Here is a 13,954-nt window from a genome sequence, read left to right on the forward strand (position 1 = left end):
AGGGCTAGTAGGACTACAGATACTGTGACCGTAGGGACCGAAACATACTACACACAGTGATGTATAGATGCAATACTTAAGCTAGGAGGCGAAATCCTGTAATCCTCACTAAACAAAAATCCCATTGAAGTCAGTAGAAGATTTGGGTGACCAAGGAATGTATAACTGGGCAATTAGAGACAAACTTGCAGCCTGACCTTGACTGGGCCTTTGTGCCTGTGATTAGCTGTACCCATAGCATCTGGGCACATTTGTTTAAAGGCACAGTCAATTTTAATGATGTCTCAAAAAAAACCAAAAAAAAACCCAAAAAACCCTAAACCAAACACCAACACAAAACCCAACCCACAATTATGCCACAGTTAAAGTATTAATTGATCCAAATGACAGATGTGAATAATTGCGGAGAGACATAGTAAGGCTAGTCTTGTAAATCGGAGTCTTTTGGAACAGCAAAATTTCGCATTCCCTGTTCCTTTCCTTCTTGGGGAAAACAGGAATTTAATAGATACTCTTCTAGTTTTGTCCCTAATAATATAGGGTGATAGTTATCTGACTTCTCAGAAATGTGAGACAGTAAAGGAGATTATTCTGTGGGATGTCAGAAATAACCTCCAGGTAAATTAATAAAAATATATAACAGCATCTGCCATACATGTTTATAAAGCTACATTAATAATTGTTATCCAGATTGTTTTAAAACTATTTCAGTATGAAACAAAATGTTCTTAAATATCATTCATTTACATTTTTTCCCTCTTTTGTGATTCTAGTTCAAACAAAATTGAAAATAAACAAAACACTTTCTTTTGAAACAAGATTTAATTCAGCATACCAGAAATGTCGTTCTCACTGTCAGTTACTTTAATGGGACATGTGTTCCCTGTGTCTGAATCTACTTTGTTTGAAAAGAGCTGCTGTCTCAAAGCGTTGAGGAAATTGCGGTTCTCAGTAAAAGAAATGCTAGAAACGTGTGCAAGAACAGACAGAAATTGTTTCATGGTTTGGTACTGTAAATGGTAACCTCAGTGACTACAATGGGCTCTTGGTATTAACAAGTGTGTGTCCAAAATTCCAATTTCCAGGCCTGCAATCCTGCAAAGACACGTGTGTGCCTCATGGTACGCACAGTAAGTTGCTGGGGAAAAAAGTCAAAGGAACCCTTCTATTACATTAATTTTGTGTGCACGTAACTCCATCGTGGTTTTATATGCAAATCATTATAAGTAATCTCTGCAGATTGAACTTTGGGAAGTGGTTTCATATGCTTGAAAAAGCTCTTCCTTAAGGGTTGCTGGTAGTGCTAGAGAATTTTAAATTTCTCTTCTGCATAAATTCTCCTGCTTTGACACTTTGTTCTGCTAAAATCTCCAAAACACTCTGGAACCTTTTATTTTGAGGAAACTGACTAATATGATAGGATCTATTTTATTCAGGAAGTCTAGAGCCCTTTGATTTAATTGTTTCTTCCTTTTGTATTAGGATCTGTCATCTCGAGATGTGTACCTTTGCTTCTGAAGAATAAAGTCTCGGGGTGCTCTGAGCCTGAGACTGGGTGTTAGGTTGCACTGTCCTGGTACTAACCAACTTTTACTCCCTTATCTTTTCCTTCCCTCACTCCCATTTTCACATCACAAACCTGATACTTGGGTTTGTTTACTTAAAAGTTCTTCCGTTCAAGTCTCTGTGACCAGGTGAATACAAAATGCAGTGATACAAAACCTTTTTTCGTGAAATAGTTGTTTACTTCTAAGAGCAGATAAAAAGCTTAACACAAGAAAATATTTCAATGTAACAGTAAGGTTTATGCGTATGCTTAGCTTAATTTTAAACATCTTCCTTACGTCTTTCCACAGACTATGAATAACTAGAGCCTCTGTCCCCTTTCTTCTGCTCTCTGTATGCCTCCTTTTAATATACATAATCCCTACAAATCCGTTTTCTTTTTCATTAGTTTCTGGCCTGGATAAGAATGCAGGCAACTCAGCAAAGTGGTACAGGACAATTTCAACTAATGGCAACTATCATGGATTTCAAGATGCAACATTATACGTTCCATCAGAGATTATATGTATTCTTGCAATCCAGTGGAAGTTGATAGCTCAGGGCATACTTTGTAAATCTGTTCTTGCAAAAACTTCATTCTGCAGTCAAGCCTTTTTCAAAAAGTCTTCTGATAACGTACGGTGTTCGGCATTGGATTAATGTGTGTCCTGTCAGTATAAATTAGGATCTAGTTTAATACTGCTGATGTTCCCTGACCCCTTTTAAGTAACATTACAGTACAATACACTATTCAGAATAATTTAAGCCAAAAATAATGGGCAACATATATTTCTCCTGATTTGGTTGCATGAAAGAGAATTGTGACCAAGTCTCAATCTAGTTCTTGGATTTGCCGCTCTCAAGGATTCTTTTGCCTTTCCCCATCTCTCATGCCTTGCTGACAAATCTCTTAATACCTGTCAGGTTTTACATGGTACAATAAGCTTTCTCCTTCAGTGATACACAAGCATGACTTCTGTTTTTGTGATCAAAACCCCTGCTTTTTTATTTTCTCCTCCCCATAGTTCAGAAGGGATGTGACAGTTCCACGGAACTACTGATCTTTTATATTATGGTTTGCAATGAAGTTAGCCCATCAGCGGAAGCAAAGGTATGCCTTACATCATCTTACCCTTTCTGTGGAGAGGAATACCTCAGTTCCTGATTGCAGTACCTGAAAGTGTGCGGCTGGTACAGGCTATTCAAATGTAGGAAGAATAAAATAGTATTCTTCCATGCCAAGCTATTCCATAGTTCTCAAATATTGGTGTGTTAAAGTACTGTATTTTCTTGGGTTTAAATAATTTGCTCTTAATGGAATACTATGGCTTTGTGTGGGGATGAAGGATTTTGTTATTGTCTTTTGTTTTTAAAATGCTTTCAATGCAGTGTTGTACTTAAAGGCTTGAAAATAAATCTTCTTCTCTTTGTACTGTTCTAATCCATTTGGAATTTTGGGATTAAGATTGGATAGTGCTTTCTCTGTTGTCTGGCTATTTTTTCCTGCAGCATCAAAAGGCAAGGGAAAAAGTATTATAGGCTCAATGTCTAAACAAGTGTTTTTGTTTCTGTATAACTTCTCTGTAACACATGTCAAATGGTGATCCAAAGAATATTCCACACAGAATGGATGGAACAGATTTCAAACCCAGATTATCAGGGTGAGCACAAGTGGGCAGTGGGTAGCAGGTCCTTTGCATTGTATAGCTACCTCAGGCTAATGAAATTCAGATGATCTCTTTCTTTTGTCTCCATTAGCAAAGAACCTTCACATAAAATATTTGGGTAATACTTTGACAACAAAAATAAAAGCTTTTTCTGGTATTTTGTTAATGAAATCTCATAATTTAATACCTTTGTTACCACAGGCTTAGCTGTGTGATGTATTAGTCTGGCGTGTTGCTTTGAGGTACCAAATGGACTTTTTTTTAACGACTTGTGTAAAATGAACTGAAGAAACATGATGGTGAATAAAATAATCAGATAATAATATCATTTTAATGGCATACACTTGGAAACTCTAAAATTTAATAAAAAACACAGGTTTTAAGAGCCGTTATGTGTTCCCATTTTCATATATATAAAACTTGTTTGTAATAATTTAAAACAAAGATTTTGCAACTGGAATTGCTGTGTTATAACTTGCTCATTATTCTTTAGCTTTTAAGTATTGTATTGTGTTTATAGCTGGAATATTTGTTGAAATAGGCAATGTGACAAGGTAGGTGGTCTTCTGATTAATATTTCTGTACAGATCTGTAAACTCTTCAAGGCTTGTTTAACAATACAGAAATCACGTCCTTTTAGATTAAGACATTTGTTTAGGAATAAAGTTCAAGTTTTTCTTTGAAATTCAATTGATCTTGTTTCATGGCCTGAGAAATTATTTATTTTAAGAACCATTTCAAAAGTGTAGTTAATTCAAGAAATTTGTGTGACCTGTTGCTAAATATTTAGAACAAATTGCATTTGCTCAGGGCTTCAAATAGTGATTTTAAAAACTCGGTGAAAAGGAAAGTTACTTAGTAGTGAGAGAAATTATACAACAATGATAAGAGGCGACGTGTTCATGTAATCCTTCTGTCCTATGAGTGGCCATGCTGTTAAAAATTCAAGAGTAAACAAGAGCATTGAATTGAAAACTAAATACTCTCATCACAGTGAGAATGCACCATATGCTGTAGCCTATGTGTTCAGCATAACTCAGAAATGTTCTTAAGAATGTGCAATTTCTTATTCCAGCTCTTAGTGAAATCTTTTCATATGTACCATTGACATGTAGAATAGAAAACATTACATTAAAACTGTACCTACTGCCTTTTTGAAGCCCATCACTTGATACATGGCCAGAACTCGTACTTCTCACTAACTAATTAGGGTCTAGGATGTCTTTGCATGGCACACATACTGTGCTCAAGCAGTATCTCAGAATGGGCTGGGATTTAAATTAAAATGAAGGGGTTGTCCCTTACCTTTCCACCTAGTAAGTCTGTACTTGATACTAAGAAAGTTTTTAATTCTCACTGGCTGTGTTACAGCTGCTGAAGTGATGACAGGTAATTGCGGTGTTACAATGTTAATAGTTTTCGTTAAGAACTGTCTCCGTATTTGTTTGCTTTTACTGACAAAGCTAATGGCAGTTGCTAATAAAAGTAATGATAATACCAAAGAAAGGTCAGTAAAGACTGAAAATAAAAAATCTTCTTATAAAGGCCTGGTAGTTTATTCTTGTGTACTGATTTTAATGAGAGAGTCTGACTGTTGGAGGGAAAACAGAAGGTTGCAGGGTATTTTAAAAAACCAGCAATATTCAAACTATTAAAAAAATTGCTTAACTGGAGTTTTATCTTTTTGTGAGAGAGTAAGATCTTACAACTAGAATTTTTAGCTGGAGTTCAATTTCTAAGTACTTAAGTTTTCTTTTCAGAATTGCGTGCTTCACTTTCCTCAGTGTTAGTTAAAAGTTGCATAAAAGTATTCGAAGTGAACTTACTGTTTTTATAACATGTCAAATTCTACAGAACTGCCATGTGGCATTAACCCAGATGCCTCGTAGTCAGGGCACATGCAGTTGGCACCAGAGCATCGTCAGCTGCAGTGGTTGTGTTGCAGAGGGCACTGGCATTCTCATGCTGCTCGCTGTCTCCTTTCTGGCGGATTGCTGTGTCTGTTAGCCACCTTGATAACCCAGCAGTCATCACAATGTTGTCCTTTATTTTTGCTTTACAAATGTTTTTTACTTACAAATAGTTTCCCCTTTCTTCTGGTCATGCACAGTGATCCTTGCATTTGTCACCACTGATCACTGTCGCTGCGGATGACCAAGAAAATAATACACAAATCTCATCTGGTACAGATTGCGCTGCCTGATGTCTCCAAGATTTAATCAGATGTAAGCCTTTCGGCAGCAATAATCCAAATCCTTATTGATTCCCAATCTATTTGTAATGCTAGCTGGAAGCTTCAGTCTGAGTCTGGGAATCAATTAAACAATCCAGATGCAGCTGCACTTAGACAGCAAATGGTTATCCCACCAATTTCCATGACTGCTGTGCAGCCTTTGACCTTTAATTTGTGGGCTCATGTAGTGCGAGCTCCTGAATAGTGAATTGAGTCTATTGATAACAGGCTTGAATTTTGTATTTTATTTTGCAATTGTGACTTGCTGTATTCTTAGAAATAGTCTGCAGGGATTTATGAACACAAGTTGAAGACTACTGCTGTGGAACAATGCAAATTTCAAAGATCGGTCTGAAGTGCATGAAAACAAAACCTTTTCTGTTACTGTAACCTAGTTGTGAAATTGCTTCAGAAAAGGTCATAGATATTCAGGGTCTGGCTAAGGTGCTCCCAACTCTCTTTCTCAAAACTGCTTTCCATCATAGTCAGGAATGGTATTCGACACCTTTTCTTTTCCCATGTCTATGCACGCATGCATGCGTGTCTAGATTGTATGGATTTCTCTCGTGGCACTGGGGTATTACCATCTCTAATTGTATCAGATGCCATGTTACCTACAGCAGTGTCTTAATCACCCAGGCTCATAGAAACCTGGGAAAACTGCCCATCTAAGCAGGGAGTTGCTCTAGAAAGCAGCTAGAATTATTTTTTTCCCCTCTCTCTCTGCTTCCCAGGGAAATCAGACTCAGATCAAAAAAGGGTATTTTCAGAAGTAATTCCCTTTGAATGGATGAAAGTACTGGCATTTTATTAGGGAAGGTTGAGAACCATTCAGGAATGCAGGTACTTGAGGAATAAACACCAGCCAAGAAGCGTGTTTCAGAACCTCAGTAGCAGATAAATGTTTCACTGAAGGACCTAACATAAGTGCCTTTGTGCAAACCTGTAATCTTAGATATGTTTTTCAGCATTTTCTAAGAATATATAAATAAAATATTACCTGGAAGATGCTGACTTGCATAAAAGTTGAATTTCCCTTAAAATGGAAATTTTATACTACCTACCTCAGCTTAAATACTTGTACTCATAAACAGGAGAGCAATATTAAACTATATAAGCCTGGGATGTTTTGCTAGCAGTTTATGCTTTTCCTCTCCAAAACTGTTCCAGTCAAAAGAAAAAAATGTGATGTATAACATAGAAATGAAACTTCTGTAGTCTTAAGCTTATCCTCATAGGCAATGTCTTTTTCTTCCTTTTTAACAAATTCTCTTTCAAATCTCTCCTCAAACTCATTCATTTTTCCCTGCCTATCTGCTTTGTACATTCTTCCCCCCCTTGCCCCTGCCATTTATTTGTTTTCTTTGCCTGGTCTTATTATTGGTATTTAAAATGCCAGGATGAATAAAGGTCACTTAAAGCATAATATAGTTCACACCATGGTATTTATTTTATACTTTTATTCTTACTTTTTATGTTTGTCTAATGTGCTTTGTAAGCTTTTTGGAACAGAGACCGATTCTAATCTCTCTGCTGTTCTCGTGATGTTTTGATTTAGTTCAAATTAACTGCAGTGGTCTTACTACTTATTTAAAGTAACGTGTAATAAAAAATTATTCTGTAAGGCACTCTTTTGTTACTATATTGAATGGTAACTTAAAAGATTGCAACTGCGGACAGTCAGTCAATTTTATTAGTGACAAATTGGTGCATGTGAGATCAAAATCGGGGCTAATCTAGCATGATCGTAGAGGTGGACAAAAAGGTGGAATGTAATTCTTAACTATGGCTAAGATATTTAATTAGAATATTTTCTTTTTTTACTGTCATCAACTTCCAAAAAACTAGCACTGAAATACATGAAAATTGCAATAAAATATTATGCAAGTGAAGTGTTTATACATACTTTTCTTTTGCAATATTTCCATTTGCTTGCACGCTGTTTCAATGTTCGGATTTAACTACTTGTTTTTTAATACATTTCAGTCAGTCAATAAATGCAGAATATAAGCGTATTAAAATGGAGGGAGTGTTATAGACAGCATTTTCTTATTAAGAGTTGTCAACAAAATCCTTGAAAATGAAATGAGCTGACAACTGTAGTCGGAGCAGATGTGTAAAGTACTGTTATAGCACATTACACCATCAATTATGTGTCAAGCATGCTGCCAAATATTAAGTATTCTGACCTTTGTTATTAATAATAGAGGCAGACACTGGGGACATGTGAAAGACAAATAATGTAATGCGTGGAAAGTCTATTATGGATTTGATTTTGTTAATGGATGTAGAGACTATTTGGTATCCTGCCCCTGCCATTGCAAGCTATAATTTTATTAAAAACTGGACATACCATGTAATGGGAAGCCACATTGTGAAAAACATACTTTGATAGAATTAAATGTTCCTAAGTTAAATAAATAATAGTGAGAGAGCACTTGTCATCAAGCTTTACTGCTTTATTTATATGTGTATTTGTCATTTCCCCTGTTCCTCAGGAAATAGTGTGGAAGAAGTGAAATGAAGCAAGCTTGTCTTTACTGTATTCTCCATTCATTCTTGTATTTTTAAGTTGTTGTTTTGCTTAATATCATCTATAATCTTGTAGAGATTGGCTAGTCAAAGGTTTAGTCAACATCTTTCTCCAGAATATAGCTTCTAGCATTTCTAAGTGATCATGCAGGACAACATTGATAATCTGTAAAAATGAGAAAAACAGTGGAATGGCCAACCAAAGGACAGAGATAAGCACTTCTGAAGGGAGTGGTGGTGTTTAAAAAAAAAAAAAAAAAAAAAAAAAAAGAGGCACAAACTCCAACCCCTTAACTGGCTTAAGAAGAACCACCCTTTAACTGAGCAAAGAAAATAGAAGACATGGGACAGAGGAAACTCCTTCCTCTGCAGGCACAGATGGCACAATTTCCTGCTTCCTTCTCAGTGTAGAATATAGATCCCAGAATGTCTTGACAGTAAAACATTAAGCAGTTGGTCCAGGATTTCATGTGGAGTGCACTGCAACTGTTTATATGAAAATCGATGGATCATTTACATTTATCAGAAAGCTTGCTTTGGTCCTAAAAGCTGTAGAATTTCTCTTATCACAATATTTGTTAACGTTATATTACTTTCAGCCAATAGAACAATTTTTTTTTTTTTAAATTTAAGATTACATTTGGGCATAACTGGCTTGGTGACGGTAATTGCATCTACAAACTATCTCTCTAAACTTCACTAATCTGGGCTTGCATAAGATTAATGAAAAATTAGAGCTCTTCTGATTGGTAGTACATTTTTGTTGTCACTTTCTTTGTGTCTTGTCATAAATTCTAAATAGGTGTTGAAGTCTGGATTTCCACTGCAAAACAATTTTGAGGTTTTAATTTTTTTTTTCTGTCCTACACTAAAATCCAGTGCACAATTAAGAAAAAGCAAAGAATTTAAAATAAAACGTAGGGACCGAGACAGCAAAAATAGAAAATTTTGCCAGACAACTATTATATTTACAGAAGCAGTTGCATTCCTCTCAAAAATTTCTAATCAACCAGAACTTAAGATTTCGTTTGATGTTCATGTCAACAATAAAGTTTGACTCTTGTACAAAATTAAATCACTCCACAAGCTCCTTACGTGTGTGTTCCTTTAAACAGTTTGACACAGATGAGAATAATTTGCTGCAGTTAAAAAATACATCAACTTACAGTGAATATACCAGGAAGAAATCATTGATCTGTGTCAAGGTAATATAGGAAACATATTGAAAAATCAACATATTTTTTCTATTCTTTTTTTTTTTTTCCTAACTGGGCACCGCGTGTACTGTATTTAGTATACATGTATGGATTTCCTTCTCCCTTTCTTGCTAAATTGGAAGAGGGGAGAGAACAAAGGCCCTCTAGTGATCAAGCTGGTTTTCCACAGCATATTTGTAAGTTTGAATTGAAGCCATCCATACAAGCAAATGGCTTTATTAAACTAAGCACAAAATAATTCAGATGCAAGAATGATGATTCATTTTTTTAAAAAAAGTAATTCTATATATCCACTCCAGAAGTTGTTTTCTTTTTGTTCATATTAAGTGAGCACTTCATGTAGTAGACACATGCCACTCTGGCCCATAGAATATCCAGGAATAAATGCAGTTGAAAGCAATACTGTATTAAATTTGATACAATACTTTATTAAGCCACTAATTTTTTCATGTTTTGACTTTTGTTCATACATATTTTATACGTGTATATCAAATTTTCTGTCCCGCTGGAAAGATGTGACTTGATTTCCTGACGAAAGAGGATTTTATCAACACACAGTATTTCTAACAAATATAACATCTTTCCTGCTCCATACCCTGGCTTCTTATCAACTAAGTAATTTTGAGTTTCAGTACTTACTTTTCTGTCAATCTAGGCCTGTACCTTGAATATCTGAAATAGCAATAGTCAACATTTTGTCTACAGTGGGCTGCCTAGGCTTTCAAGGGATTCATCAAACGTTGGTGAACCTTTGGTTGGATTCCCTTTCCACGTCACCCCCACGATCTGCTTGGGCCTCCTAGGATCACCTACTGGATGCCTAAACGCGGTTTCCATTCTGTGCCTTTTACACAATGGACTGGCATCCAGCCTCGTGATGGGATATACGCGCCGGCCGCCTCCGTGCCGAGACCTGCCACGCTGTACGTATTCCCATCATGTGGCAGACAGGCATCTGCCACGCTGGCGTTCACTGCGCTGCTGCAGCGACCCGCTTCCTGATACTCAAGGAGCACGTGCCGCAGCACCCTTGGGAAACAGTCTGGCAGGGATGAGGCTACTCAAACCCTGCTCTTTTCACCTCTCGGGAGAGATGAAAGCAAGCAGACGGTGGCTGAATTAGTTGTTTGTTCAGCTTGGGTTTTTGTCTGTGACTTACTGATTGGGAACCTGCAAGGAGAGCAGGGGTGGTGGGGAGCGCGATGCCCCGTGTTGCCAACAAATTTGAAGGCAAGGCCCCAAGATACCGCTTGCTGGGTGGCTTGGGTAAGAGATGACCCTTCCTACGGAGGCAAGGGAAGTGATGAAGTCCTGAATGAGTGTGTTTCTGAGACTGATAGCTTGGTTGTTGAAATCTCCCAGGAAAAAGTAGTGTGTCATGACACTGTGGTTTAGTGAGGCTTTAGTGAAAACATTTTTTTTAACATCATAACACTTCGACGTAGAAAATGACTTTGAAATCTGTGTTAGCTTCGGCTTCTGTGTTTAACTGTACTGAAGGAGATGAGTTCTGTGAATCTGCCTTGCCCCGAGGCATTTCTCCTGTATTTGATAGCTGATAAGGAAGTGGATGCAACAGCATGTGCCATTTTGTACTCTTTTAGTTGTTTGTGAGACAAGGAGCAGTTTTGTTTGAGGTGAGCTGGTTCAGAACTGGTTGTTTTACTTGCGTAATGTTCAAAATCACTGAATTGAAAGAATTTATTTTTTGTTAGTAGTGGAGTTTGATAAGGAAACTCAAATTTCAATTTCTGTAGTTTCACGTTTCTGGTTTTAGACACAGGTTTTACACTGTTACAGCCTGGTGTTTCTTGGACTAGAGCAACAGTTTTGTAGTAAACTCTAGAGTCTGCAGGGAGTTGCTAGACACTTTTTACAGAGTGTACCTCTATATTTTGTGTCTCATACTGCCATCTAAGGGCCACGTAGGCTGAGAAGGTGGCTAAAGGTTCTTCAATATTTTTCCTTCTCCTTACTGCCCTTCCCTTTGGGAAGTCAGCAGTTCATGGATGAGGAGGGTGGGCAGGGAATAACAGGAGTCCTTTGATGCAATATATCATTTCATCTAAGAGGAAAGAGGAATCTTTCAGATAAGTGAGAAATTAGAATGTAAATTTGAATCGTAGTCTTTCAGAAAAATGCAATTGCAATGAGTTTGTGTAAAAGCCAGCAAATAAGAATGCGATATTACAGGATTTGAGGCTACTCTTGAAACAAGAAGTTAAGGAGTGTAGTGCTTAGAGTCCTAAAGGGTTTCAACTGAAACTCTTAGCAGTGATGGAGTGTGCAGTTCAGATTCTCTTAAAAGTACCAAAGTCCTCGACTCATACTGATTTAAGGATTAATGCTTTATAACAGGGCTTGCTTATTAACGTTTCCCCTAAAAAGGTACAAAATAACATGAATTATTTTCTTCTTTTTTCAGATTTAACCGTTTTTGCATTTCTGGGTGTTTCAATTTTCCTGGACTAAGGGAAAATGGGCAAAAATTTGGTGTTACTTTGAGAGTATGTGATATTAAATAACATGAACATCATGTAAATGTTTTGGGGTTTAAGTATTCAAAATTTTATCATAAAAACTTTCCAGGATAAAAATGCCTTTTTTTTTTTTTTTTTTTAATAATTCTTCAAATTGTACTTGTATAGGCTTAATTCTATAGCTCCTTTCTCAAACAGATGTTTTCAGCTACAGGTGTGATAAAGAATTAGTGGGAGAAGCAAAACATTTCAATATTTGTCAATATAGTACTGTTGGCACTGACTGACAAAAGCTGTTTTTATAATGAGGACCCCTTTGAGCACAACTTTATTTTACAATGTATGAGTTGTTTTTCAGGCTAGTTTCCAGCAAACCTTGTGTAATAGAGAAAGTAATTAATCTTGCATGTTACTTTGACAGGCTCATGCAAGCAAAGACCTGGAAGAGCAGTTGCGGTCTGTGTCCAGTGTGGATGAACTCATGACAGTACTTTACCCAGAATACTGGAAAATGTTCAAATGTCAGTTGAGGAAAGGAGGTTGGCAACACAACAGGGAACACTCCAGCTTTGACACAAGATCAGATGATTCCCTGAAATTTGCTGCAGCACACTATAATGCAGAGATCCTGAAAAGTAAGTACAGGACACAAAATATGTTCTAACACACAATAAATTAAAATTAAAATTAAAATCCAAAGGCTTCTCGCTTGTGTCAAAAATATTTTAAAAGCTAAGCATTGTCAGTAAACCAACCTCAGCAGTTTGATCTGATGTCATGTCTATAATATAAAAATCTTTGAGTGTCAACCTTCCATAATGAAATAAATTGCTCCGCAGATGTATTTTTGGTACGTCTATTGTAAGAAAGATATAGACTTCTTTCTCAGCTCAGTAGATGCAGGAAGTTAAGTGTTTCTCTTCAGGTATAAGGAATTCTGCTTTGTAGAGGCTGTAACAATTTTGCAGAAAGCAGAGAGGGCAGTAATAGTTGGATTCATTGAACTGTTTCTGCTCATTTTCTGCGATTACATCACAGCTGGTAATGCTTTCTTCTCTTACGTGTTATTGCTTTAGGATGCCAAATAATCCACTTGTAGATTTTTCCTGTTACAAGAGGGCAGTTGTCATGATGTTACGCTCAAATCAGAAAAAACCAGCTTTCAAACCAGTATGTCAATACCCCTTAGCGTTTCAGATGGCCTGGATATAAATAGGTTAGCTTACAGTTTAAGCAAGCGCTTGCAGGCAGAGAAACACAGGTATTTATAGCAGGAGGTGTATTTTTTGATGTGATATTGAAAATCATATACCTTAATGGAGACTTTAAGGTACGCATTAGTTGAAATTTCCATTTTTGCTGAATAGCCTACCAAAAACTGGCACCAAGAGAGACTAAAGGAGCCTGTACAACTGCAAGTGTTATGGCTGTTTAGTGTAAGATTGTATTTGGTAAAAGGCTGTATGACACAATGTAAAATGTTTGCCCAAATTTGCGTGGATAATCTGTGCACAAATATCACCTTTCAGATTAAATCATATGGTGTGTATAAGTGCTAAATAATAACCTTTTGCTTTAAATTATACTCTTGTAGTTAACAAGGTAAACGTATTCAAACTAATTTCATGTTAAGTGTGTAGGCATCAAATTTAATGTTTCTAGTATATAGTATACAAGTGAAGTACTGGGTGGGACTGGTTAAAATTACTTTGCAGAGATGGGCAGACTTCACTCAAGGTGAGACTAACCTCAAACATAGGAGGAAAGACATGTACAGCTATAGCTGCTGGCCAGCAGGTTGAGGGAGGTGATTCTTCCCATCTATTCCACCTTTATGAGACCCCACCTGGAGTACTGCGTTAAGCTCTGGGGCCCCCAACATCAGAAGGACATGGATCTGTTGAATTGAGTCCGGAGGAGGGCCACAAAGATGATCAGGGGGCGGGAGCACCTCTCCTATGAAGACAGGCTGAGAGAGTTGGGGTGGTTCAGCCTGGAGAAAAGGCGGCTCCGGGGAGACCTTAGAGCAGCCTTCCAGTACCTAAAGGGGGCCTATAAGAAAGATGGGGACAAACATTTTAGCAGGGCCTGTTGCAATAGGACAAGGGGTAATGGTTTTAAACTAAACAAGGAAAGATTTAGACTAGATATAAGGAAGACATTTTTTACAATGAGGGTGGTGAAACACTGGAATAGGTTGTCCAGAGAGGTGGTAGATGCCCCATCCTTGGAAACACTCATGGTCAGGTTGGATGGAACTCTGAGCAACCTGATCTAGTT

General features: G+C 37.1%; 1 protein-coding gene across 1 annotated transcript in view; it reads left to right on the forward strand.

The window, feature by feature from the left end:
- Positions 1–13,954, forward strand: part of VEGFC (vascular endothelial growth factor C) — an 83,057-nt gene that overhangs the window by 46,503 nt on the left and 22,600 nt on the right. Inside the window, exon 2 of the mRNA XM_030016998.2 lies at positions 12,096–12,309. Coding sequence (XP_029872858.1) covers positions 12,096–12,309 — 214 coding nt within the window. The remainder of the gene's footprint in view (positions 1–12,095; positions 12,310–13,954) is intronic.

This window comes from Aquila chrysaetos, chromosome 1, assembly GCF_900496995.4.
Source record: "Aquila chrysaetos chrysaetos chromosome 1, bAquChr1.4, whole genome shotgun sequence".
NCBI lineage: Eukaryota > Metazoa > Chordata > Aves > Accipitriformes > Accipitridae > Aquila > Aquila chrysaetos.